This window comes from Magnolia sinica, chromosome 3, assembly GCF_029962835.1.
Source record: "Magnolia sinica isolate HGM2019 chromosome 3, MsV1, whole genome shotgun sequence".
NCBI lineage: Eukaryota > Viridiplantae > Streptophyta > Magnoliopsida > Magnoliales > Magnoliaceae > Magnolia > Magnolia sinica.
The window spans coordinates 1,583,283-1,607,638 of NC_080575.1; the positions used below are offsets into that span (position 1 = coordinate 1,583,283).

The 24,356-nt window shown below is 40.5% G+C and overlaps 1 protein-coding gene across 1 annotated transcript; it reads right to left on the bottom strand.

Annotated features, from left to right (window-relative positions):
- Positions 1-18,655: 18,655 nt before the first annotated feature.
- LOC131239229 (probable BOI-related E3 ubiquitin-protein ligase 3) lies at positions 18,656-20,309 on the bottom strand. The gene is made up of 4 exons (XM_058236832.1): positions 20,116-20,309; positions 19,935-20,020; positions 19,496-19,833; positions 18,656-19,406 (listed from the first exon to the last, which is right to left on the bottom strand). The coding sequence occupies exons 1-4, from the start codon at positions 20,259-20,261 to the stop codon at positions 18,855-18,857; spliced, it is 1,122 nt and encodes a 373-aa protein (XP_058092815.1). The 5' UTR covers positions 20,262-20,309; the 3' UTR covers positions 18,656-18,854.
- Between the last annotated feature and the right edge of the window lie 4,047 nt (positions 20,310-24,356).

Genomic DNA, 24,356 nt, shown 5'->3' on the forward strand with positions numbered 1-24,356 from the left:
AAAAGTTGAGCTGTGAGAGTTTCATGAGGTGCTGCATATCACAAGCACATGAAGAGTTGATCATGGCTCTCTCCCCTAATATATATTGTCCTGCTCTCATGCGCACTTTTGCACACATGTCATTGGCCTAAAATTCATAAGGTCCATGTAATGTGGCTCCCCATGGAACTTCTAAGGACCAACTTTTAACATAATCCAAAACTCTAGTAGGCTGTAACAAACAGAGAGAGGCAAATCAAAGGAATTAAACTGTTTCCGTTTACTATGCCCCACTAAAGTTTTGGACCAGGGTAGACCCTCTAAGTTTAATAGAACGTTAAATCACATGGACCATTTAGATTTTGGATTCATATAAGGTTAGATGAGTTCTCAAAAAGTTCCTCTCTCTCTCTCTCTCTCTCTCTCTCTCTCTCTCTCTCTCTCTCTCTCTCTCTCTCTATATATATATATATATATATATATAGTACCGTCATTGCACAGAAATTAAAAGATTAACATATCCTACCAAACAGATTTTTGGAGCAAACCAAAGCCATGTAACCCATTTGTAAGGAATGAGAAATAAATAAATAACTAAAAACGAGAGGCAGGGAACCAGGACATGTATGAGCTGTTGAGACTTTTCTATATGAATGTTCTTTTATGTGTCCAGTCAAGGTCACCCTTTTCAATGTCTTCCTTCACCAAAACCAAACCAAGAAAGTGAATAAAAATGAATTGGATAAGAGTCACCTTCATGCATGTGAATGTCCTTTTTCTGTATATTCTTTACCATTTTACTCACCCATGTCATTACAATATGGTAAAAACTCAGTACGATCTTTCCCCACTGACCTGCCACTTGTGCAGAGACATCAGTACCATGGAAACTGTTGGTCCTCCATTCAATATCACCTGAGGCAGAAGGTACCTGTACCACTCTTCATGTGGGGCCCACACTCTCATAATGAATAGACAACCAACAGTTACAAGTGTGGCCCATCTATTGAATGAATCATCTTAATTTTCCTAAAGGTGATCTTCATAGCATGACCTACTTTTTTCATGGCACTGATGTCCTGGAAAATGGCATGCTGGATGAAAAGATTGGACAGCACCACCAATTTTGGTAGCCTTGCCTGCATGTGAACAGTTTAGAGGTATAATTGGCCACGCTTCTAGCTGTGGACAAGTCTGTAATGACAATGAAAATTGGTGATGATTATGATGGGTTGATATTTTATATGACAATAATCAGTTTGGAAGATTAGCCCACTGGATAATAAATCCCCTCTAATCCAAAGCCCTGTGGGACCCACTGTGATGTCCTGTCCTACTGACATCATCTCCACCATCAGTTTCGTCAAATCATTTTAGAATGCAAGCCTAAAAATAAGACACATCCAAAACTCAAGTGGGCCACTGTATAAAAAATACTTGTGATTGAACACTCATCATTGAAGCCTTCTGAGGGCCCACTGTAAACTTTATATATCATCCAACCCTTCATAAGTTGATTCCAACCAGGATGCATACAAAACCTCAGTGGACTTCAAAATAAGGTTTGGATCGTGGGTATTCAATCCCCGAGTTTCTTCTTGTGTGGCCCATTTGAGTTTTGGGTATGCCTCATTTTTATACTCACATCCTAAACTAATCTGAGGAGACTGATAGATGGACTGGATGTCACGCTGACATCCCAGTAGACCCCACATAGCTTTAGTTTACACATGCTACATAGCCTCCCATTTGCACATTCCTATTTTACATTTTGGCTCGTTAGCTAGCAGCCACATTAACCTGCCCAATGGCCCCACCCTGACGTACGTGTGACTTACACTCCATCTATCATTTCCATGCCAGCTCATGTTAGAACATAATCTCAAAAATCACATCGATCCAGAACATAAGTGGGCCACACTATAGCCCATGGTACAAAGAGATGGAAATAGCCACCACTGAAAAACCATGTTGAGGTCTGACGTGATGTTTATGTGTCATCCAACCTGTATATAATGCCAGTAGTACCAGAATGAAATGAAGGGAAAAAACCAAATACACGCCCGATCTAAATAGGCTCAGAAGGTTTAAAATGGCATGGGTCTCCATCTTCACTTTTCCCATTGGTATGGCCCACTTTAGTTTTGGTTGTCTTGTTTTTAGGAAAATGCAAACCTTGTGCTAGGTACCCACTAGGTTACTTTCTTAGCATTGAGAATGACTTAACATGCATGAAATCCACGCCATCCATCAGTACATCACCCCTTGTTTGGCTTATTCAATACTGAGGTGGTCCACTCTAAAAAATTATACCTAACTTCTAAATTCACGTGGCATGGCCCACCTGATTTTGGAATATTGTGATTTTTCGATAAGTCCATTGTCCTTACAAGGCACATCAGATGAATGGATTAGATGACATCTCTTCCAATTATTTCTTGTACTGTAACCTGCTTGAGTTTTTTACTATCACTTCAACCTATCTTAACCATTTATGAATGTAACTAGCATGAGTTACATTAACCCATATCTTTGTTTTTTTAAAGGTTCATTTTCTAACAAGAGTTGACGCAAGAGATGAAGAGGACATATCATATACCTATCTAGATGGTGCGGTATCCATGCATGTGAGTAACATTCATGCATTGTTCCACACAAATGCATCATCAAAAGGCATGCAAGCGTGTGACTCGCATACTCATCATCATCATCTAAGCTTTATTCTAATTAATTGTGATTAGATGTACAAGTTATATATTGTCATTCAATCTGTCAATGACTATATCCTCAAATAAATCATTGGACAATATTGGATTGGGCCAATGAGCTAATTTAAGCTACTTAAGATGAATTTGTTTTGTATTTCTATATCTTCTTTTTTTTTTAACACATGCACACACACCTCACACACTCACGCTGGTGGAATTTCACCACCTATGGGTGTTCACACCCCAAGTGCAGGGTTGTGATGTAGTAATAAACTCGGTAAGACCGAGGTCGAATCCACAGGGACTGAAACCTGTACGTTATCTGAAAATAACCAGATCTAGAACTAGGCTAAGATGAAATCTAAACCAATCATGATTTGAGGAATAATGGTGAAATATTAATCTAAACTTAAAGAATTCAGAGAAAGGGAACTAAGGATTCAGAGGATCCACTTGTAGAGATCAGGGAGATCTACGGTCGATTCATGAACTCAACTGGGCTTCAAGTCCCATCTTCATCCAGTTAGAAGATATAACCTGAAAATCAATTCTAGTTTTCAAGAGATCAGACAGGTGTAAATTAGAATGGATTCCATCACAAAACCATGCCCATAAGACAAAGCAAACAACAGAATTAAACCAATTCACAGCCAATCTGAGTGATGTATGAATGTCAGGAAGAGTTCCGTCATCCAACCATGCCTAGGAGACGATGGTGAACAACAGAGCTTCCTAACCGCATAATCAGAATAATAAAAAGGAAAAACTCAAGCCATTGTAGATCTACTGTAATATCAGTCACAATAAACCATTAAAAACTAAAGCATTCATTAAAATCAAACCAATCAATAATAAGTTCAACATGAATCAAACCCGTAAAGTCTTCCCATCATGCCACAAGCTTCACCTCTTAGCCCTAACTAAGAGGTTTAGCCTGCCATGATGCAGCTAACTCTTAAAAAAAGAAAAATAAAAATAAAAGAAACCAAACTTTAACTTCTCTCTTGTGCAGGCATCTCCCCCAAAACTTGGATCCCTCTCCACGTATCTCTCTTTCTTCTTTATAACAATCTGGAGGCGGTGGAGTGGAGAAGTCGATGGATAATGCAATTCGCATCATGCGCCACAAACCTGCGTTCGACTGGCGTTCGACACAAATAGCCGACTTGTTTTTGGGATCTGATCCATTCAGTCTCCTTGAGCATGGTCGGTCCCACGTTGGGAGGATTTTGAACGGCTAGGATCATCAGACCGATCCTAGCCACGCCTGCAAAACGGCCTACAGCGCTCGGGTCTCGGACGCGCTAGAAACAGGGCTTGCAGAAGTGGTCGGCGCTGATGCTTGGTGGGGTCCACTTTGACTAATCTTATGGAGAATCAAATCCATTATACTAGCTTCTGTATTCATGCCTGATCACGGATCCAAATTTGAAGTGAATCCGTGTGTCGGATGGGCCACACCATTAATCAATGTATCAGGAAAAATTTCTGCTACCGTCTTGATTGTCTGCATGGGAATCCTGGAATCTGTTGGGTTTTGGTAGGCGCCTTCCCCTGAACAATCTGGTCGGTTTGGATCAGCCGTCCAATGAATGCAAGTGGGTCACTCACCCTCCCAGCGGACGGGCTGCGTAAGTGTACGAAGAAGGAAATTTCCTTCTTTCGAATTTCTATAGTCAAAGGCGGTTTGACCATCTTTGGTGTTGCCGTACACGGCTAGTGCACTTGTGCACTATGCACACATCACTCAAGGTGGGGTCCGATGTGATGTATATGAGAAATCCAATCCTTCCATCCGATCTGTTGTATCATTTTAACAGTTGGAACCAAAATTGAGGCATATCCAGCTTGTAGGTGGGCCCCAGATAAATGAATTGTTGGCTGATTTGTCCATTGGGCCACTTCCACAGAGATTCAGGAGCTGAAATTCGACGTGTACGGTTCATTTGTGGTCCTCAGGCCATGTATGAAGTTTTGAGCCGAACAGATGGTGAAAACCCTGTGATCTTTCATTCTGACCGACTTTCAGGCCACTTGAGCTTTAATTTCTTGGTTTTCTTGGATTTCTGGCGTCGATCTTGGTCCCCTGGAGTCCGTCCCTTGCCTTAGTGAATTCAGAGTGTCCAATCCACGCTTTTAGTACCCTTTTTCAGTCCAGGTTCCTAAATACACCTTGCATCACAAACACGATTAAATTAAGCCGTTAAACAGTACCATGTTCATAAATCCAGGCAATAACTGGGTCTGATATGCAATATTTGACCCTTAACAATGGATACTCGAACCCTTGACCAGGAGTTGAAACTCCTGAGAGTCTACCACCCGAGCAAGAGCAAGGTCCCATGTAAAGGAGAAGTTATAGCTTCCTTCACGTGCATCCATGAGTAGGATGCTTGCATTTTCCATTCTTATGAGTAGTGCCAATGGCTTGAGGAAGTTAGTCATTCATCTATATTATTTCTTAATATTGGTAGACCACACCCTAAAATTTCTTCAATTGATCCTAAACTTCTGGGTTGTTTTAAGAAAAATATAGTAATGATCCACATTCAAAGGAATAAAGTTTGATGAGTAGTTAAGATATTTTAATTACTATTGACTTAGGAAAGAGTATGAAATAATGAAAAAAAAGATCATCTTCATTAAAACCTTGAATTTACATAGAAAGTTCCTAACAACACAATAAAATAGGAGCAAAATTAAGTATTTTATTGAATAATATGTATATGATTTATCAATTATACTACTAATGAAGAAAACCCAAAACCTAATTTTCTAATTTGTTTAAGAGTCACTAGAGATAGCAAACACTCTTCTAAAGTCTAAGTTGTCAAAAAATAAAAAAGTCTAAATAAACATTCCTGAAAGATTCCTACCAGTGTAACAAGCAATATATCCCTACAATAGGAAAATTCTAGAACTCTAAAATTAAGGAAATATTATAAAAATACAAATTAAAAAAAATAGTAATTTAAAAAAAATTATAAATTTGAACGGAAACACACATTTTCTTACAAAATGGAGGCGCACGACCTAGGTTGACCTTGGAACCAATGTTACATAAATACATTATGTGTTTCGTGACAATACTTGGATTAAGAGTTACAACTCTTTTATGATCAAAACTTTGAATGACAATTTTTTCACATCCAAAATAAATTTCTTCTTATCAAACATGCCCAGAACATAATTACGTAGGACTCGGTCAAGTTTTGGCAAATTACTTCTACTTTCGGCTGGCTTCTTTTGGTCCCTACATCAAATATGGGCTATTACTGGAGTGTGGTCCATTTATGGCACTTCACATTGGACCATTTGCTTGGATTACCATCTAGTTGATGCTCAAGTTTCTATATTCTTTATCTTTACCATTACTACCAATGAAATCTTGCATCAAACCTAGTAACTATATGAAGATGAAATGTCGGTTGAACATGATCATGTATTCACTCAGAGTATGTCGCAAGTGTGCTAATTCAGTACACATGTGATATTGGATCCATTTATCAAGTGGGCACCCTATAGTTTAAAAACTCGAAAAAAAAATAAGATTTATATTCGACCTGAGTAAATCTCATCAAGACTCAAGATAAACTCAATCTAGCCACGGCGTAATCAAAACTTGAGAAAAAAAATCGACATGACCAGCAAAAAGGAAATTGGGCATGGATAAAGAAAGAGGACGAACATCACCTATTCCGTGTGATATGAACCTTGAATCCATAGGATGTAATGACTCTTGAATTCATAAGAGATGAGAAAATTCAAATTGATATGAACCTTGAATCCATAGGATGTAATGACTCTTGAATCCATAAGAGATGAGAAAATTCAAATTACTTTATTGAAGTTTGTCACTAAAATGAAGTTGCAAGGCCTTAAATAACAAAACACAATTCTAATTGAGAGCCTTAATGTACGAATAAACTAAAACTTAATAAAAATAGAAAGTCATAATCTAAATATGCATGGTATATCTTAGCATCATAAGAAGCAAATTCTAAGAAAACATTAACTACTAAAACTATGAGACAAAATAAATATGTTCAATCTTACTAAAAATGATAAGTTTTTCAGAAAATGAGAATTTGGAATAAGAATGAGTCGTTTTCTCGTAAAATGGAGCAACGCAACCCATCAGTTAGCCCCAAATGACCTATTCTAGTCAAAATTCATAGGTCATATGACCTGTAATTTATTCCGGATCAAAAGTTGTAGCCGATTAACAGTTCACACTTTGAACGGCTATTTTTTCTATCCGGACACACCTAGACCCAATTACATCATGCTCCATGTAGGACTGGCCTGGATTTGACAAACTGCATCCACTTCCGTATGAGCTTCTTTTGGTCCATTTGTGCCATGAATAGAGGTCTCAAACGTGCTCTACATCAACAACTAGCACCAGTTTTCAAGAAACTCACCTGAGTTTTCCAAGTGAATTCAACTCAATTGGTTTTCAAGTCAAGCTGATTTTCATGATTTTAAACTGTGTCACACCATTTACCTAACCTTGCACAAAATCAACAACCCAAATGACCCTGAAAGGTACACATGCATTCTCTGGCACCACGTGCTATGCACATGCTTTGTTTTCCCCTTAATAAAGCTTAGAAATAAATGTAATAACATAAGAAGAAGAAGAAGAAGAAGAAAAAGTTACATGCACACACATGCCACTTTATTTAATTTTCTTGGGTGGATCACCTATGCTCCTTTATTCGGTATATCAGGCAATAAAATATGTACATGATGTATGTGTCCTTGTCACTTGGGATTTCTTTTAACATTTCACCATCCTACCAAAAACCATAATAAAAATAAATAAATAAAAAGAGAGAGGAAATGAGAAAGGTTCTGAAAAGGAAAAGGGTGGGAGAAGAAAGGATCTGGTGCTACAATAAAAAAGGAGAGATGGGGTCTCTTTCTTTTTGTCTGGTCCGGTCACCCATCCAACGTCTTGTTCCACCAATACCAAGCACATAAAGGAAAAAGGCAAAAGAATACGAGAGAGAGAGAGAGTGAGAGAGAGAGAGAGAGAGAGAGAGAGAGAGAGGCATGTCGGTGGTGTGAATTACGACGCCCGAATCATGGGGCGGTCCGTCCAACCACTTCCAATAGAAATAGTCATCTTCTCTCTCTCTCTCATGCATTATAATCACCGTCCTTAACGTCACGCATCTAATCATATCAATTTCTTCTCTCCCTTTCTCACCTATTTTCAAAAGAGAATCACTTTGATACTCTGGCATTGTGTGATGGATGATATGCAGTCCTTTGGAGATGAGAAAAAGTTTCCATACTTTGTCAGAATGTGATGGATGACATGCGCCACTTGGAAATTACTAAGAAATTACACAAGTGGCATACAACTATTCAAATTCAATGGTCCAACTTATAGACGCAGTTGAATTTCTGACCATTGGATTGATGGGCAGTTAAAAATGAAAAAACATCCAACGGTCCGGTTTATACAAACAAGCATCCACTAATCAGAGGCTAGAATTGTTCAATCAATTGTATCCGGGACTTGTGACATGGCGACAGTGCGCTGCTCAATATAATTGCTTTTAATCGAGTAAATAAATAGATGATACTTGTATAATATTAGTGCCGTGTATCATGAGCCACGTGCAACCTGTGTATCTTGTTACTCCTTTTTTGAAATTACTGAAAAGTTCGCGGAGTATAAAGGTTAAAGTGGCTTCAGGCAATTGGCGGATTTTCTTTTGGCCGATAAAAAACACCCTCTTTTATACGTTTTACACACTATTTATATTATTAGTCAAGTCAAGTACTGCTCTACATTATTTATCTTGATAGAAAAATTAATCATGATTAGGTATGTGAATTATTATTATTTTTACATGACAATATTACCTCTTGTTTCAAATTCCCAACCTAATCCTCACTTTTACTAGAACCTTGTGATAAACCTAAACTAGTGGTAAAAATTAAATAATAATAATAATAATAATTTGTCAACATTCACCGATAAAGATTATGACATGGTTCCATTTATTGGGAGGAGGATTCATGCTCAATCCCACACACAACAACATTGAAATCAAAAGAAAAAATATTAGGAAGATATAAACCATGATATCGATCCACTGTGCTTGAAGAAGAATCATCGCTCAGAGCAATTATCTCTCTTCCACGCAAGAGAATATATATTGCTAGGATATATGGAGTCTAATCATCAGCAGTGTACTATTCATCTAGCCACCGCTTTTGCTGGTCAAGTTCCACGCTGGGTTTGCTGGGGGTGGCAATTGCAACACCTTACTTAAGGTCCGAAGGTAATTTCGTAATGAATTTTTTATATAAACTTTATTTTATTTAAGATAATATATATATTGTTTGTGTGTGTTATAAAGAGAGAGAATAATGATGGGGTTTTCCTCCTCAGTTCAGAGGAGATATAGTGCAGATCAGATGCCACAAACCTTAGCATTACCGCGCTGCTCGACTCAAAGTCCAGTGAGCTATTTGTTTTGGAATTTCGTGGGGCTCGACTAGTCGAGGGTGAGGCTCAACTGGTCGAGTGGGCCGCTCGACCAATCGATGGTTACGCAGATTCAGTCCGGATTTGGTGCGGACTGCGTAAACTTGAGGCGGTTTCGCAAGAGGTGTGAAAAGGAGTTGCCTAAACTATAAATAGGGGTCATAGGGTAATCATAGGGCAATGCAAGAGAATTTCCTAAAGCTTTACAAGGGTTCGCTAAAGGGTTTAAGGCTATCAAAGGTGAAAGAGAGAAAAGAGAGAGAGAGAGAGAGAGAGAGAGAGAGAGAGAGAGAGGAAGCTTGTGGAAGGGAGATTCTGCTCGTAGAGGTGATCTACTTTGCAGTCGACATCTCAGCGCTTGTACGTCCTTGTGATCGGTGAGATCTCTTTGTTTTTCATTATTCTCTTATTGTTCATCCACTCCTAAGTGAGTGAAGAAGTTTAATCCAAGCTGTATGTGCTTATGATCGGTTGTAACATTTTACTTCATAGAGAATTGTTGATCTGGACGAGATCCCATGGTTTTTACCTCTTTGAGGGTTTTCCAAGTAAAAATCTCTTTTGTTGTGTGGTTTGTGCTTTGATTTATTTCATTGCTTTATTATATCCCATAATTCTGGTATTTTTGGGAGGCTAGATCCAAAGGTTTTGTGCAACGGCTCCTGACAAAGTGGTATCAAAGCGTTCAGGTTGGTTGAACGGAGTGGGATCAGATTGGACCATATGAAAAGCTAAGATGGAGGACTTGTTTTATTGCAAGGACTTGTATGTTCCAATTCTATGCATATCAGTAAAAACAAATGATATGTTAGATGATAATTGGAAGAAATTGGACTGGAAGGCAGTGGGGTTTATTAGACAATGGCTGGACGATTCTGTATTCCACCATGTGTCTACGGAGAACTCAACCGCTAGCCTATGACTAAAATTGTAAGGGTTGTAAAAGAGGAAGACAGCCGACAATAAGATTTTTCTGATAAAATGACTTGTGAATCTCAAGTTCAAAGATGGTGGTTATGTGGCTGAGCACATGAATGAGGTCAGCAATATATTGAACCAGCTTTCCGCTATGAAGATGGTCTTGGACGATGAATTATATGCTTTATTATTGCTTAGCTCATTGTCCGATAGTTAGGAGACATTGGTGGTATCTCTGATTAACTCCGCGCCAGATAGAAAGCTGTCCATGGAACAGGTAACTAGTTGTTTCTTTAATGATGAGACAATGAGGAAGTCTCAGGAGTCTACTCAGCAAAGGCCCTTGTGGAACAAGATCGGGGAGAAGAAAGAACAGAAAGGGCGAGAAGGCTCAAGATAAATCAAGAGGCAAGTTAAGTACAATGAAGGATTTTGAATGATTAAATTATAGCAAGAAGGGTCACTACAAGCATAAATGTCATAAGAAGAAGAATGACAAGAAAGGAAAAGGAAATGAGAAAGAAGATAAATCAGGTTCCATTACGGTCGCTTCAGATAGGAACGTTGTAGTTATTCTTTCAACAGATCATGATGTTTATCTCACGGCTACAAGTCAGGACATCGACTGAGTGATAGATTCGAGAGCCTCGTTTCATACGACTCAACGTAGGAATTTCTTCACAAGGTACAAGTCAGGCGACTATGGGACCACGAAGATGGAAAATTCTGTTATATCGAAGATTGTAGGAGTCAGTGATATTTGTATAAAGACCAATGTGGGCTGCACATTGGTTAGTATATATGTGAGGCATATTCCAGACCTTCGCCTCAACTTGATGTCGACAGAAATGTTGGATGATAATGGCTATGAAAGCCGATTTGTTGGTGGGCGCTGGAAGCTCATTAAGGGTTCGTTGATCGCAACCAGAGGAAATAAATGTTGCACCTTTTACAAGGTATATGCTAGTGTGTGTAAGGGTCTATTTGACTTTCTAGTGCACTAGTAAATACCAGGGAAAAGAATTATAATTATTTCCCTGTGTATTTACAAGGCACTTGATTTGACTACTTACTTTTTGACATGGTAACCGAAAACATTGCAAAATATATATGGGTCCCACTGTGATGCATTTCGCTTATCAACACCGTTCATCCATTATGCATTTTGAATTTATAGTATGAGCAAAAAAAATGAGGTATATCCAAAACTTAAGTGGACGACACCATACGAAAACAAGAATTGAATACTTACCATTAAAAACTTTGTGAGGCCATTGTTTCTTTTGGTGTGGGCCACCTGAGTGTTGGATAATCCTCATTTTTTTGCTCATGCCTCCAAATATTTTGGTAAAACATATGAACGGAATTGATATATCATATACATTACCTTAAGGTTCAAAAATTTTAAATAACTATTTGAACCTTTTCCCAATGCAGAAGTTTCCCTGGATTTTCAAACTGAGGAAATGGTAATAATTACCCATTTCCGGGGTATTTACCCAAGCTCTTGGAAATTAAACACGCCCTAAGGGTGGGTTGAACACAGCGGAAGATTTAGTTATAGACATGTGGCACAGGCGTCTAGGCCACATGAGTGAAAAAAGACTTCAACTACTAGCAAAGAAGCGGCTCATTCTAGATGTGATAGGTATACCTATCAAAACCTATATTAACTGTTTATCAGGGAAATAACATAAAGTTTCATTCGTAAAATCTGCTTCTCATGTTAATAAATTGCATGCATTAGATTTAGTTTATTCTGATGTTTGTGGTCTTATGAGGATAAAAACCTTGGGTGGGGCATTGTATTTTGTTACTTTTATAGATGATGCATTTAAGAGGGTTTAGGTTTATGCTTTGAAATCGAAGGACGAGGTCTTTTGTGTGTTTAAATTGTTTCATGCTATAGTCGAGAGAGAGACAAACAGATCATTAAAGTGCATCTGCACTGACAATGGTGGTGAATACATTGGTGACTTCCATGAGTATTGTAAGTCCCTGGGTATACGGCATGAATAGACGGTTCCTAAGACCCCTAACATAATGGTGTGGTTAAGCGAATGAATCACAGCATTGTAGAGAGAATCAGATACATGTTATCCCATGCAAAGTTGCCCAAGACGTTATGGGGTGAAGCAATGTACATGACAGTGTATTTGATAAACAGGTCTCCATCAACCCCGTTGAATGGAGAAGTACCTGAGAAGGTGTGTACCAGACAAGATCCATCGTACAGTCATCTCAGGGTATTTGGATTCAGGGCATCCATTCATATACCAAAGGAGGAGAGGTCCAATCTCGATATGAAGATCAGGCAATGTGTATTCTTGGGATACAGTGATGACAAGTTCGGCTACAGATTGTAGGATCCGACCGAGAAGAAGCTCGTCAAGAGCAGAGATGTAGTTTTCTTTGAAGATCAATGTATAGAAGACATTAGTAAGCCAGAGAAGACCCAGCCTAGTTCAGGTGAGCTAGAAGACATGGATCTGATTACTCCTCCCATGGTACCTGATAACGGGGGAGTACAGTAAGGTGTAGAGGACGAGAAAGTTCCTACAGAAGATGGACCGAGAGAGTAGCCCCCACTTAATCCACCTATTGAGCCACAGATGAGAAGGTCATCTAAGGACAGACATTTGTCCAAGAGGTACTCGCCGCATGAGTATATTATGCTCACTAATGGGGGAGAGCCAGAAAATTATTCTGAGGCCCTAACCGACGAGCATAAGTGGGAGTGGTTGAAAGCTATACAAGAGGAGATAAAATCCTTACATAAGAACCACACCTATAATATGGTGAAATTTTCTAATGGCAAGAAAGCTCTTAGCAATAAGTGAGTGTTTAGAACGAATAATGAACAAAAGAATTCACAAACAAGGTTCAAGGCCAGACTTGTGGTGAAAGGGTTTGGTCAGATGAAAGGTATAGACTTCGAGGAGATATTCTCACCAGTGGTGAAGATGATATAAATACGGGTGTTGCTTAGGTTGGCAACTAGCATGGATCTGGAGATAAATTAGTTAGATGTTAAAACTGTCTTTCTCTATGGTGACTTGGAAGAAGAGATCTACATGCACCAACCAGAGGGGTTCAAAGTCAAGGGCAAAGAATATATGGTGTGTAGGCTAAGGAAGAGCTTGTATGGGTTGAAACAAGTTCCCCGACAATAGTACAAGAAGTTCAACTTATTCATGTTAAAGCATGGATATGATAGAACGAAGTCGGACCACTGTGTGTTCATGTACAAGTTCTCAGATGGTGATTTCTTAGTTCTGCTATTACATGTTGATGACATGCTTATCATGGGTAAAGACATCAAGAAGATTGACAAACTGAAAAAGGAGTTGGGCAAGTCGTTTGCAATGAAAGACTTCGGTCCGGCTGAACATATCCTAAAAATGGAGATAACCCATGACAGAAACAACAGAAAGCTTTGGTTGTCACAAGAGCAGTATATTAAGAAAGTCCTAGAGCGGTTCAATATGAATGCAGCAAAGCCGGTCAATATTTCACTAGATGGTCACTTCAGAGTGTCCTAAGATGAAGGCAGAGGTGGATGAGATGAGGAAGATACCATATGCATCAGCGGTAGAAAGTTTGATGTATGTTATGGTGTATACGCGCAAAGACATAGCATATGCAGTTGGTGTTGCCAGTCGATATCTTTCCAATCCTAGTAAAGAACATTTGGCAGCGGTGAAGTGGATATTGCGGTATCTAAGAGACTCATCCAGGTTGATCCTATGCTATGGTGACGGAAAACCTGTGTTAGAGGGCTACACAGATGCAGATATAGCAGGTAATATAGACTACAGGAAGTGTACATTGCAGTTCATGTTCACGTTTGTAGGAGGAGCGGTCTCCTGGCAGAGCAAACTATAAAAGGTCGTAGCATTGTCAACGACAGAGACCGAGTACATTGCAATTAGAGAGGCATATAAAGAGATGCTTTGGATGAAGAAGTTTCTATAGGAACTTAGCCTCAAGCAGGAGCAGCACGTGGTCTATTGCGATAGTCAAAGTGCAATACACTTGAACAAGAATCCAAGTCAGCACTCCAAGTCGAAGCACTTAGAGATTCGGTATCACTGGATCAGAGATACTTTGGAACAGAAGGTGTTACAGCTTGAGAAGGTCCACATGGACGATAATGGGCCAAACATGTTGACCAAGGCATTGCTCAAGTGCAAGTTTGAGGTTTGTAGAAACCTAGCTAGTTTGAAGAACGTGAATTCCTCTTGAGTCAGAAAGGGGGAGATTTGACGGGATTTTCCTCCTCAGTTCAAAGGAGATGTAGTATCGATCGGATGTCATAAACCTTAGCATTACCGCACTGCTCGACCAGTCAAGGGCGCTGCTTGAGCGGTCGAGTGAGCCGCTCGACCAGTTGAACGGTGCTCTACTAAAAGTCCAGTGAGCTATTTGTTTTGTAATTCTATGGGGCTCGACAGATCGAGTGGGCTGCTCGACTAGGGCTCAGCTCGACTAGTCGAGGGTTACGCAGATTCAGTCCGGATTTGGTGCGGACTGCATAAACTTGAGGCGGTTTCACAAGAGGTGCGAAAGGGAGTTGCCTAAACTATAAATAGGGGTCCAAGCGTAATTCTAGGGCAATGTAAGAGAGTTTCATAAAGCTTTGCAAGGGTTTGTTAAAGAGTTTAGAGTTATCAAAGGTGAGAGAGAGAGAGAGGAAGCTTGTGGAAGGGAGATTCTGCTCGTAGAGGTGATCTACTTCGCAATTAACGTCTCAGCACTTTTACGTCCTCGTGATCAATGAGATCTCTCCATTTTTCATTATTCTCTTATTATTCATCCACTCCTACGTGAGTGAAGAAGTTTGATCCAAGCGGTGTGTGCTTGTGATCGGTTGTAACGTTCTACTTCATAGTGAATTGTTGTTCTGGACGATGTCCCGTGATTTTTACCTATTTGAGGGTTTTCTACGTAAATTAAAATCTCTTGTGTCGTGTGGTTTGTGCTTTGATTTATTTCATTGCTTTATTATATCTTATATTTCTGGTATTTTTAGGAGGCTGGATCTTAAGGTTTTGTGCAACGACTCCCAACAAATGAGAGTTGTTATTGTATTGAAAGTTGCTTCTTTATTTTTGCCTTTGATTATAATGGATTGGCATAAACAAACTAAAAGTGAATCACGTAAATCTCTGTGTTGTAGTTTATCTATTATTTTTTTTTCAACATTCTTGTGCATATGGTTAAGAAGTGATCTTTCTCCAAACATATATTATTCCCAAACGAATTAGTGTGTACATAGAACACCTTGTCAAATTATGAAATTAGCCAGCTATGACGTTGTTGGCCAAACAGACAGTACATATCTGGTGATCAAGCTCTACATATCCTAACATTATCATATTCTCTTTATGAATGATAACCATGTGATGGTTTTTTTTTTTTTTTAAATAGCGAAAATAGAAAATATAAGGCAAGAACATAAGAGTAATCTTCTAAAAAGAGTGTTATTTGCCTTTGGGTAAAAAACAGAAGGTGCAATTTATCAAAATTTGAACTTTCGAAATTACAAATTAATGGTTCAATTTACATGCATCATGAACGTAATTTAATATTTATTTGGTTATATATATAAGATCATGTATATTCATTGGTGGCTTACTTTTGCCACTGCAATTGCCAACAGTCTCACTAATCTACTACTAGTATCACCTGACCACGTTTGTAGGGATCCAAGGATGAAGGGCTAAGATATTACACATGCCAATTGGATGATCAATTATCCAATACTTAACTTATTAACGTAGACAACACAGTAATTAACTTAAATTATGCCTAGATCCTTCTTAATATGTTGAGAATATGATAATATTAAATTACAGATTTATAATTATCGTAAAATAGAAGTAAATAGAAAACCAAAAAATGTGAAGGACTGGTTGAAACATGTGTAATCACACTGTTCTTAAAGCATTATTCGCTCATTTTCAAAGTAATTAAGACTGCTGACAATAGTAGACTATCAGGAGTTTCAACACCCGGTCAAGGGTTCGAGCATCCATAGGTGGTGAAATCCCACTATGGCGTGAGTGTGTGAAAAAAAAAAAACAAAAAAAAAAAAAAAGGTTATAGGCAAATAGCCACCATGATATAACAAGCCTATTTGTGGTTTGACGTTCAAAGTGAATGGACCACTAGTGAAACTCTATAAATACAATTTTACTGGCAAATAAAAATTAAAAGAAAATTCCCATATTAGAAAGGAAGATAGAAAATGAGGTTTTGCTTTGCTAGATTAGACCACTATACTCGTTTAGCTTTTGCTGGTTAAGGTTCGTATTGAACCTAGACCTTTAATAGTTCGTATGAGGAGATGAGTCCAATAGCTTGTGTTGTTGAAGTGAATCAACCAAGCTCAATTTATCTAAGGGTGGCGAAACGTTTTGGTTCAGAGTTAATAATTACAATGGATTTTTTTTATTGTTGATAAGAAACTAACCGTTATTTGATAGTTTTTTACCATTTTGCATATGGAAGACCAGCTACACGTTAGTCATTTATGACTATTGAGCTAACTACATGCAATAGATTCGAAGGTCTAGTTTATTACTACATGAACAGTTATACTAAGCCTCTTAAACAGCTAGTTCTGGATCTTATATAAGGTAAATATGTCTCTTCCAGACCTCTTACCCACGGCACTCTATTGCCACACTTGCTCACGCCCTCACACCAAGCCTGAGCCTATGCGCGCGTGTTACAATGCAAAACTCCTCCAGTTAACAAAGTAAATATTAAGATACTCAACACCTTAGAGAAAATTTTATTCTCAAAGACTATTTCTAAAGGTAAAAAACCAAGAATTTTCCACAAACACGCACACGTCTAAAATTTTATAATGAGACATTGGTGACTCAGTAGACCATACAATAGGGAAAAAAGCACATTCCTCTACAATGGCAGTTCGCGGGGGCCATCATGTAGGACCCACATCCAACCGTCCACAAGGTTTTCTACTTGCCAAAATCAGGTGGGCCACATCTAATGAATTTAGAGATTTTAGCATGACTTCAAACGATTCGTGGCCCACCTGAGTTTTGAATTAGCCTGATTCGCGGAACCAAGGAGAAAAATGAAGGCCGAGTACGACGGACAGATTGGTTGTCATCTAACATCACGGTGGGCCCGCACCCTGCATTTTAGAAAAAGTTTATTCTGCAGTTTCCAGGAACGAATCCAAAAGCCTGTAACAACGGGAGGCTAGATCCAACACCAACGTTTATACGATAACCATACCGTATTTGTTTTAAAAAAAAAAAAAACCTGTGGGCCATCCCCCGGTGATGTATTATGGCATCCAATTCGTCCATTGTGCCCCTTCAATTATCATTGGATCCAAACTCCCGCACTGTTTAAAATCAAAATCATGCCCCAAACCTTTAAAATAAGGTGGTGTGGCCCACCTGACTTTTATTAGGTAAAGGTTTTTAGTAGTGCCCTGCTCCGATACGTCCTCTTTCTAAATGGATTAGATAGCAAAATTCAAAAGAAGGTAGGCCCCATATTGCCATCCGAAAGGATTTTAACAGTGGCTGTCCCATTCAACTGTTCCCTCAATAAAGGTTGAGGTTGCGTTGGATTCGCCCATTTCATAGAAAGCTATTGCATTTCTATCGAGTAAACTTGAACGAACGGCACCCTCAGACACCCTCTTTACAACGCGCATCGCCATCAACTCTTCCCTATTTCACAGCAATAGTATCGTCCTTGAAACCCATTTTCCCCCAAGCTATTTGCGGATATCGACAAAACAGTCACGTTCACTCCCAAGATGGAGGATTCCCTGATATACATGCATCTATACCACACACGTGGCACGTGTAACACAATCGCCACGTGTAGACGGGACTTTTTCTTTAAAACTCACGGCCACACGATCGTCCGAATGGGCCGGGCCCAGGACGAATCTCTCTAACCTGGCCCATTGATTGACAGCCGAAAACTTCAGTTGTCACCGGACATAAATAGCGTGAGAAACCCACTGGGTAATCTGAAGTATTTGATAGTGGACCCGAATGTCAAGCACAAGATGATCCCAGCCATCAGATTTCGATCCAATTTTCCTAGGCACAATTCATATCCGCTTTCAATAGAGATGGCAATGTGAAAATTGGAGTGGAGATCTTTAGTGAATGGGCCATGCTAATGGTGGGAATCGTGGATCGTTGAATCCCAACACGAAAGTGGATCTATCATTGGTATACCAACGCACGCCTGCTGCAGGATAAACACAGAAACTGACACGTGCCATATTAATCCAGACCGTCCAAAATGTCCCCAACGGCGTTTTCAAAATCGCACCATCAATCACATAGTCGGTGTGAGCTCATCTACAATCACGAATCGTCTCAACGGCCGATGTTGGACTCTGCTCCACCGAGATTGTTGGGGGCGATCTCAACGGACATGATCGTGGGCGCGTGTCCGTGTACGGTCTGTACTCGATATTCCGTAGCCGTTACCATCCGTAACAAAATAAAAAATAAAAAATAAAAAAATAAAATCAGGAGATAAAAAGAAGAGATTTTTACTAATCATGTAATCGCCATGCACGGGAAATTTTTTCAGGCGATTCACTGAAAAAGGGCCAATCCGTACATAACAGAAACTATACAGCCTACGTCAAAAGCCCATACCAAAGATCAAAAAGGAAAATTCAAAAAACCTTAGCTGCCAGGCAAAATCCAGGTACGAATGGCGGGAAATCACGACATGAAGATCTGAAGGCTCGCGTTCCTCATCGACATGCATATTGGGCACGAATCCATCTTCGACTCGCAGTCCTTGCACAAGCAAAGATGCCGGCACGGGAGCAACAGTACCGATACCTCATTTACCCGGCACGACTTGCACGTTCTCCGATATTTCAACGCCCGATTCTCCTGTGCTGTGTCGGTTCTTTCTTCCACATCTTCGTAACAGCATGACACGGCGTCGTCTGCGACTAGAGTGAGGCCGTCGCTGCTATCGCCGTAGCCCTCTTTCGTGGTGGCGGAGTTGTGGAGCAGGACCTGCTCGAGGCTCGACCGTAGATTTGAAACGATCGCTTCGTTGTTTTTCGCCATGTGAAACCAGATCTGATTCTCAGCGCTCATCTGCTTCACCTTCTCTTCTAGGTCCGCGTTCCGGCGTCGAGCGTTATCGAGTTCTCTCTCCTTTTCCCTTAGACACTTCAATGACTTTTGCTCCAGCATCAAAAGCATAGATCTGTAATGGCTTAGTCGCGTCTCTTCCAATCCAGATCGTAGCTTCTCGTTCTGAAGAAAATAAAAGAGAGCAATCGAAGTCAGACGAGTCCGGTACGTAAATATCTTTTGAGAATCGGAAGAGCCAGATTTCTATCTACCTGGAGTCGTATTAACGCATCTATTTCAATACTTTCGTTGTAGAAGCAGGAGACAAGATCTTGAGAGAGAAGCATTGGAGAAATTACAGCAGATCTTCCGCTAGTCGATGTGGCCGCCGATTCAATCAATCGATTATCTTCGTAAGAGAGTTGTAAACCTGTAGAAATCCCAGCAGCTGCTGCCTTTTCGGGAGCTTTATTAAGGAACTGCGAAATCTGCGGCTTCGGAAGAGGCATTTGATCGACGCGGCTTCTCTTGCGAGATCCAGACGCATTACAGGTCAGTTCGCTTCCCGGCTCACTGAAAACCGTTCCATTCAAAATCTGAGGTTGCACGGCTGCAAGAAATCAAAGCGAAAAGGTCAATGAACAAATCGATGGCGATTTCTCTAGAAAACGGAAGTGGGAAACTGGAATCTGCGGCCTCTGATCGCCTTACCGTAATTGCTGTAGCCCTTCAAAAGATTCCCGTTCTGGTTTTCGCGGTGCGGCAGCTGTAACTCATCGAAAACTCCTTCCCGTGCTCTGAAAATCAGAAACCGGTTAGATACTATAGGAAACGGAATTCAGATATAGAGACAACGCTACCGGAAGCATTTCCGCAAGTAGCAGACGCTCACCTAAAAGCATTGGAGGACGGATATTGTGCTTGAACAGCCATTAGAAATCCTTCTTGAAATCGGAGAGAGATAGACAGAGAGAGACAGATAGAGAGAGGAGATTGTGAAAACTCTCGCAAAGAGGATAGGGTTTTATATAAGGGCATGGGTTTGGAGGAAAATAGAAACGAACGGTCTATTTATTTGGAAGGTGGTAATATACAGCATCTCGAAGGAGTACGGAAAAAGTTAAAACTCGCAAATCCTTCGTAATGTGGGATATCACGTTCTTGTTACACTTTTCCTGTTTCCACATTTAAATGGTCCAAGTTGCAATGCCCGACGTATAAGTTGGGTTGGTGGGCCACATCATTCATTCACTCTCAGAAAATTAAATTAATAAAAAGCTGCTACTCTATTGAATTCCTACCGTTGATCAACTTATACACTATCTTCCTACAATCCATGCCTTCCAAACTGTGGTCCACAACGATCAGACGGTCCTCCTGTTCATCAACAAACCGGATAAGATTCTTTTATCTAAAAATTTGATGTGATCTACTTGGACGGTGTGGATCCACTTCCACTTAAAACATGTGCGGTGCATTTAACAAAATCCGAAAGAACCGGCCTTAGCCGGACTGGGCGTGGTCAAGCAGGGGTGTATCTTCTACTACTAATCGCGCTATGTAGGAGACAACTTACACGTGATCCACCCCATCCGTTATGTCCGTTGCTTTAATTTCACGGTGTTAACTAATAATCATATTGGTCAAAAGCTTAGATGTGCCACATCATGGAAAAGAGCTGGGACCGCACGCACCATTTGTTGAGTGTGAGGCCCAACGTTGATTATATTTACAATCCAATCCGTCCATCTTCCTGGAATCAGCATGATAAAGGGACATTCCAAAAATCACGTAGTCCTGAATTTAAGTGGACTCACGTGAATTTGGAAGTTCTAAACTAGGTGAGGCGCTCTGATGGACGGTGTTGATATCATCCACGTGAAGTCATTCACCAGCCTTTTACAATCCTAAACTACTCCGGAGGTGTACCGAACTTCGGAAAGCGTTTTAATTTTATATGTTTCCTCGGTGGTGGTGGTGGGGAGCGCATTTCACATTAATGGGAGGTGCGCTCCCCTACACCTGTATACAGTCAAACGATACAGCACGAGTAACGAGCGGAAAAAGTGCGCACCCTCCTCCTTTTCTTGCTTTTTACGTGCGCACGCATCTCTTTTTTTTTTTTTTTTTTTTTATCGTTCATATCTACGTCCACGTCATTCAAAACGCAGAAAAGTCGAGAGCACCACTTCACACCACGCTTATTTTAGTAACCGTCTTCGGCTAACTTTGGCGGGAACGCCCTTTTGCTTGGCCAGCTTTTACAGCTGTGCCTTTTCTATATCTTCTCCTTCCTGCCATGCTGGACGGCTGGTGGGGGCCACTTCCCCACGTTGACGCTAATACTGTAAATCCACTTTCTGACGGATTCAATGTTGTTACCGAGACTCGCTGGAGCACCAAAATGCATGGTCTCGCAAGCGATGATGCAAGAACCGACACGGATTCAATGACTACTGTTACCCGCCGCTCACAGAGGGAACCCCACCTTGGGAACCGCAGAAACGTCCACGTCATCGCCGGCGGATGTACGAGCCAGCTTCTGCACCTCCGTGCCTTGCCGATCACGGGACCGTGATTGCTGACGTGGAGTATTACGAGGCTATGAAAGCCCTGCAACAGTTCCAATCCTAATAACCTCGCGCGCGTGCATTTCCTGGTTCTGGCTGCTCCCACGTGCTTATTTGGCGCACATCTAAAGATCAAATCCGCTAATTGTCCATCAACTGCTGCAGGTTTGCATTTGATAAAATTAAATTAAATCGTTCGCAAATTAAGTAATTCACAATATAGAAAATTTACGGTTATAAATGATTCTTAAGACAGAGGAACAATAACAGGCGCGGATCCAACAATACTAACGGTTCTGATCTTTTATATATGAGCTACGTTGTCAGAAACAGCCCGTTAATATTTTGAAAATATAGTTGCGCGACTGCGAGTTGGAAGTACGACGAATAAATCGGCGTCGTAGTCCTCGGAAGCGATGATATTCTTGCTATCCCATTTCCTATTTCAATCTCCTGAGATGTCTGACCTGGCTGTCCATCGAGCAGTAGTAAATCCCACAAATTACGGCTCGGTCAGGTTACTACTCGGCGGTCAAATCGCAGTTCTGTTTGGGATGAATCGCCGGTTTTTTATTTAATTTTTGGCCTCTTTTGTTTAATCAAGTCGGGTCAAACGGGAAATCAAAGCCATTCTTTTCTCGATCTTTTTCCTTTTCTTAGGAGCTAACGCCACGTTACGTCGTTGTCTTCCTCCATATCTCCCCCTTTCTCTCTCTCCCTCTCGAAACGGCTGTTTCTTTTTAAACGTCTACGTTACTCGAAACTTCGTCCTTTCATCGTTTCTTTCTATTATATATACGTACATGTAGATTTAATGACTGAAATAACCCTACAAATCCAGACCGTCCATATGGGGTACGCGTGGTGGGTCCGAAAAAGTCTGATTTGGTACATGGGCCCCACCGTGATATATCTGACATATCCACTCAGCTAAAAAATCAGGCGATCCAAAACAAGTGGACCACACCACAGGGAAAGGTGGTGATGGTGATGCGTGAAATTGAAAATTTCTTTGAGATATTTAATTTTCTATTCATCTTGATTGAACTCAACTTATCGACGTGTAAACATCGCAGTGGGGCCCTGGTTTCAATGGTGGGCGTCGTCCTGTCACTTTTATCTGTGTGGCCCACTTGATTTTTATAGGACTGTTTTTGGGCCGACTCAAAATACGGAGGGAGTGAATGCCACGCACACGGCAGAGTGGGTTCCACAGTTTTTGTTGCATGCGGTCTGTATAATTGGAGTTGGTAATTAGCGTCCCGTAATACATGGTTTTTCTGCTCATCGTCGAAAAGTACAGGTTGATGACGTGTCGATTCTGTGTCAGTGGGATATAAGAACATGTTTCTAAAATCCAAACCGTTTATCCGATGGGCCTCGTCATGGATAAGGAACCCAAAAAAAATCTCTCATGTTCAAAACTGCTTAGATAGAGATTTATTTTCTTTTCAATATGCACCATCACCTTAACCTTCTATTTGTGGATAATTGATTGAAGGGTAATGATCTTCCAACGTTAAAAATTTTTGTGGCAGTGACTCATCAGCTGTATATTTACTAATAAATGAACGGCTTGGATTGCGGAAGCACGGGCTCACATGTGTAGTAGAATGCTTCGCAGAAAACTGTTACGTTTGGTGACGTGCAGGATCCCGTAATTTCTCCCTGGATAGGATCGTCGAACAGAAAAACGTCACGTGACCCCATCGTGTTTCACATCGTGAGGCTAGGAATGGTGAGATACAACTTCATGGGCACTATTATGTCTTCCACGCGTGGCACACGTGCCAATGTGTTATTCTTGCACGAATCTTAGGTGGGGAAGGAAACGGATTGGCTACTCCTCCTGTTCTGTGGGACCCACCATGATGTATGTGTTTCATCCATGCCGTCCATATATTTTTCTAGATCATTTTATAGTTTAGGACCAAAAATAATATATATCCTGGTTTCAAATGTACCACATTACAGGAAAGAGTGTTGAATGAACGTTGAGCATTAAAAAAAAATTGGGGGCTATAAAAGTTTTCGATTAAGCTGATCTTTGTTTTTTCCCTTCATCTGGGTCTGTATGATCTAATCAACAGATTGGATGTCAAATAAACAGTACAGTGGGCCTTAGGAGGATTTTAATGGTGGATGTCCAATCACTATTGTTTTCCTGTGGTGTGGTCCATCTGAGATTTATATTCCTCTCAGTTTTGAAATGAAGTCCTAAAATGATATGTAAAAGTGGATGAACGGAATGGATGAAACACATGCATCATCATGGGGCCCACAGAGCACCAACCATCAGCCACCGGGCTGGTGGCAGGGGGAGGAGCTAATCCGTTTCCCAAAAGAGGTGGGACCCACCGTTACGATTGCCAGTGAAAGAAGTCTTACAGGTCCACAAAACGGCCGCCACTACAGCGGAAACAATATGGCCACGACCAACACCCATGAGCCCGGACGCTGATCGCCTGTCCTACGGTTGGAAATAAAGTGGGACCCACCGTGATGTTTGTGAGAAATCCACCCCGTCCATCCGTTTTTCAAGATCATGTTAGGCTATTATTCA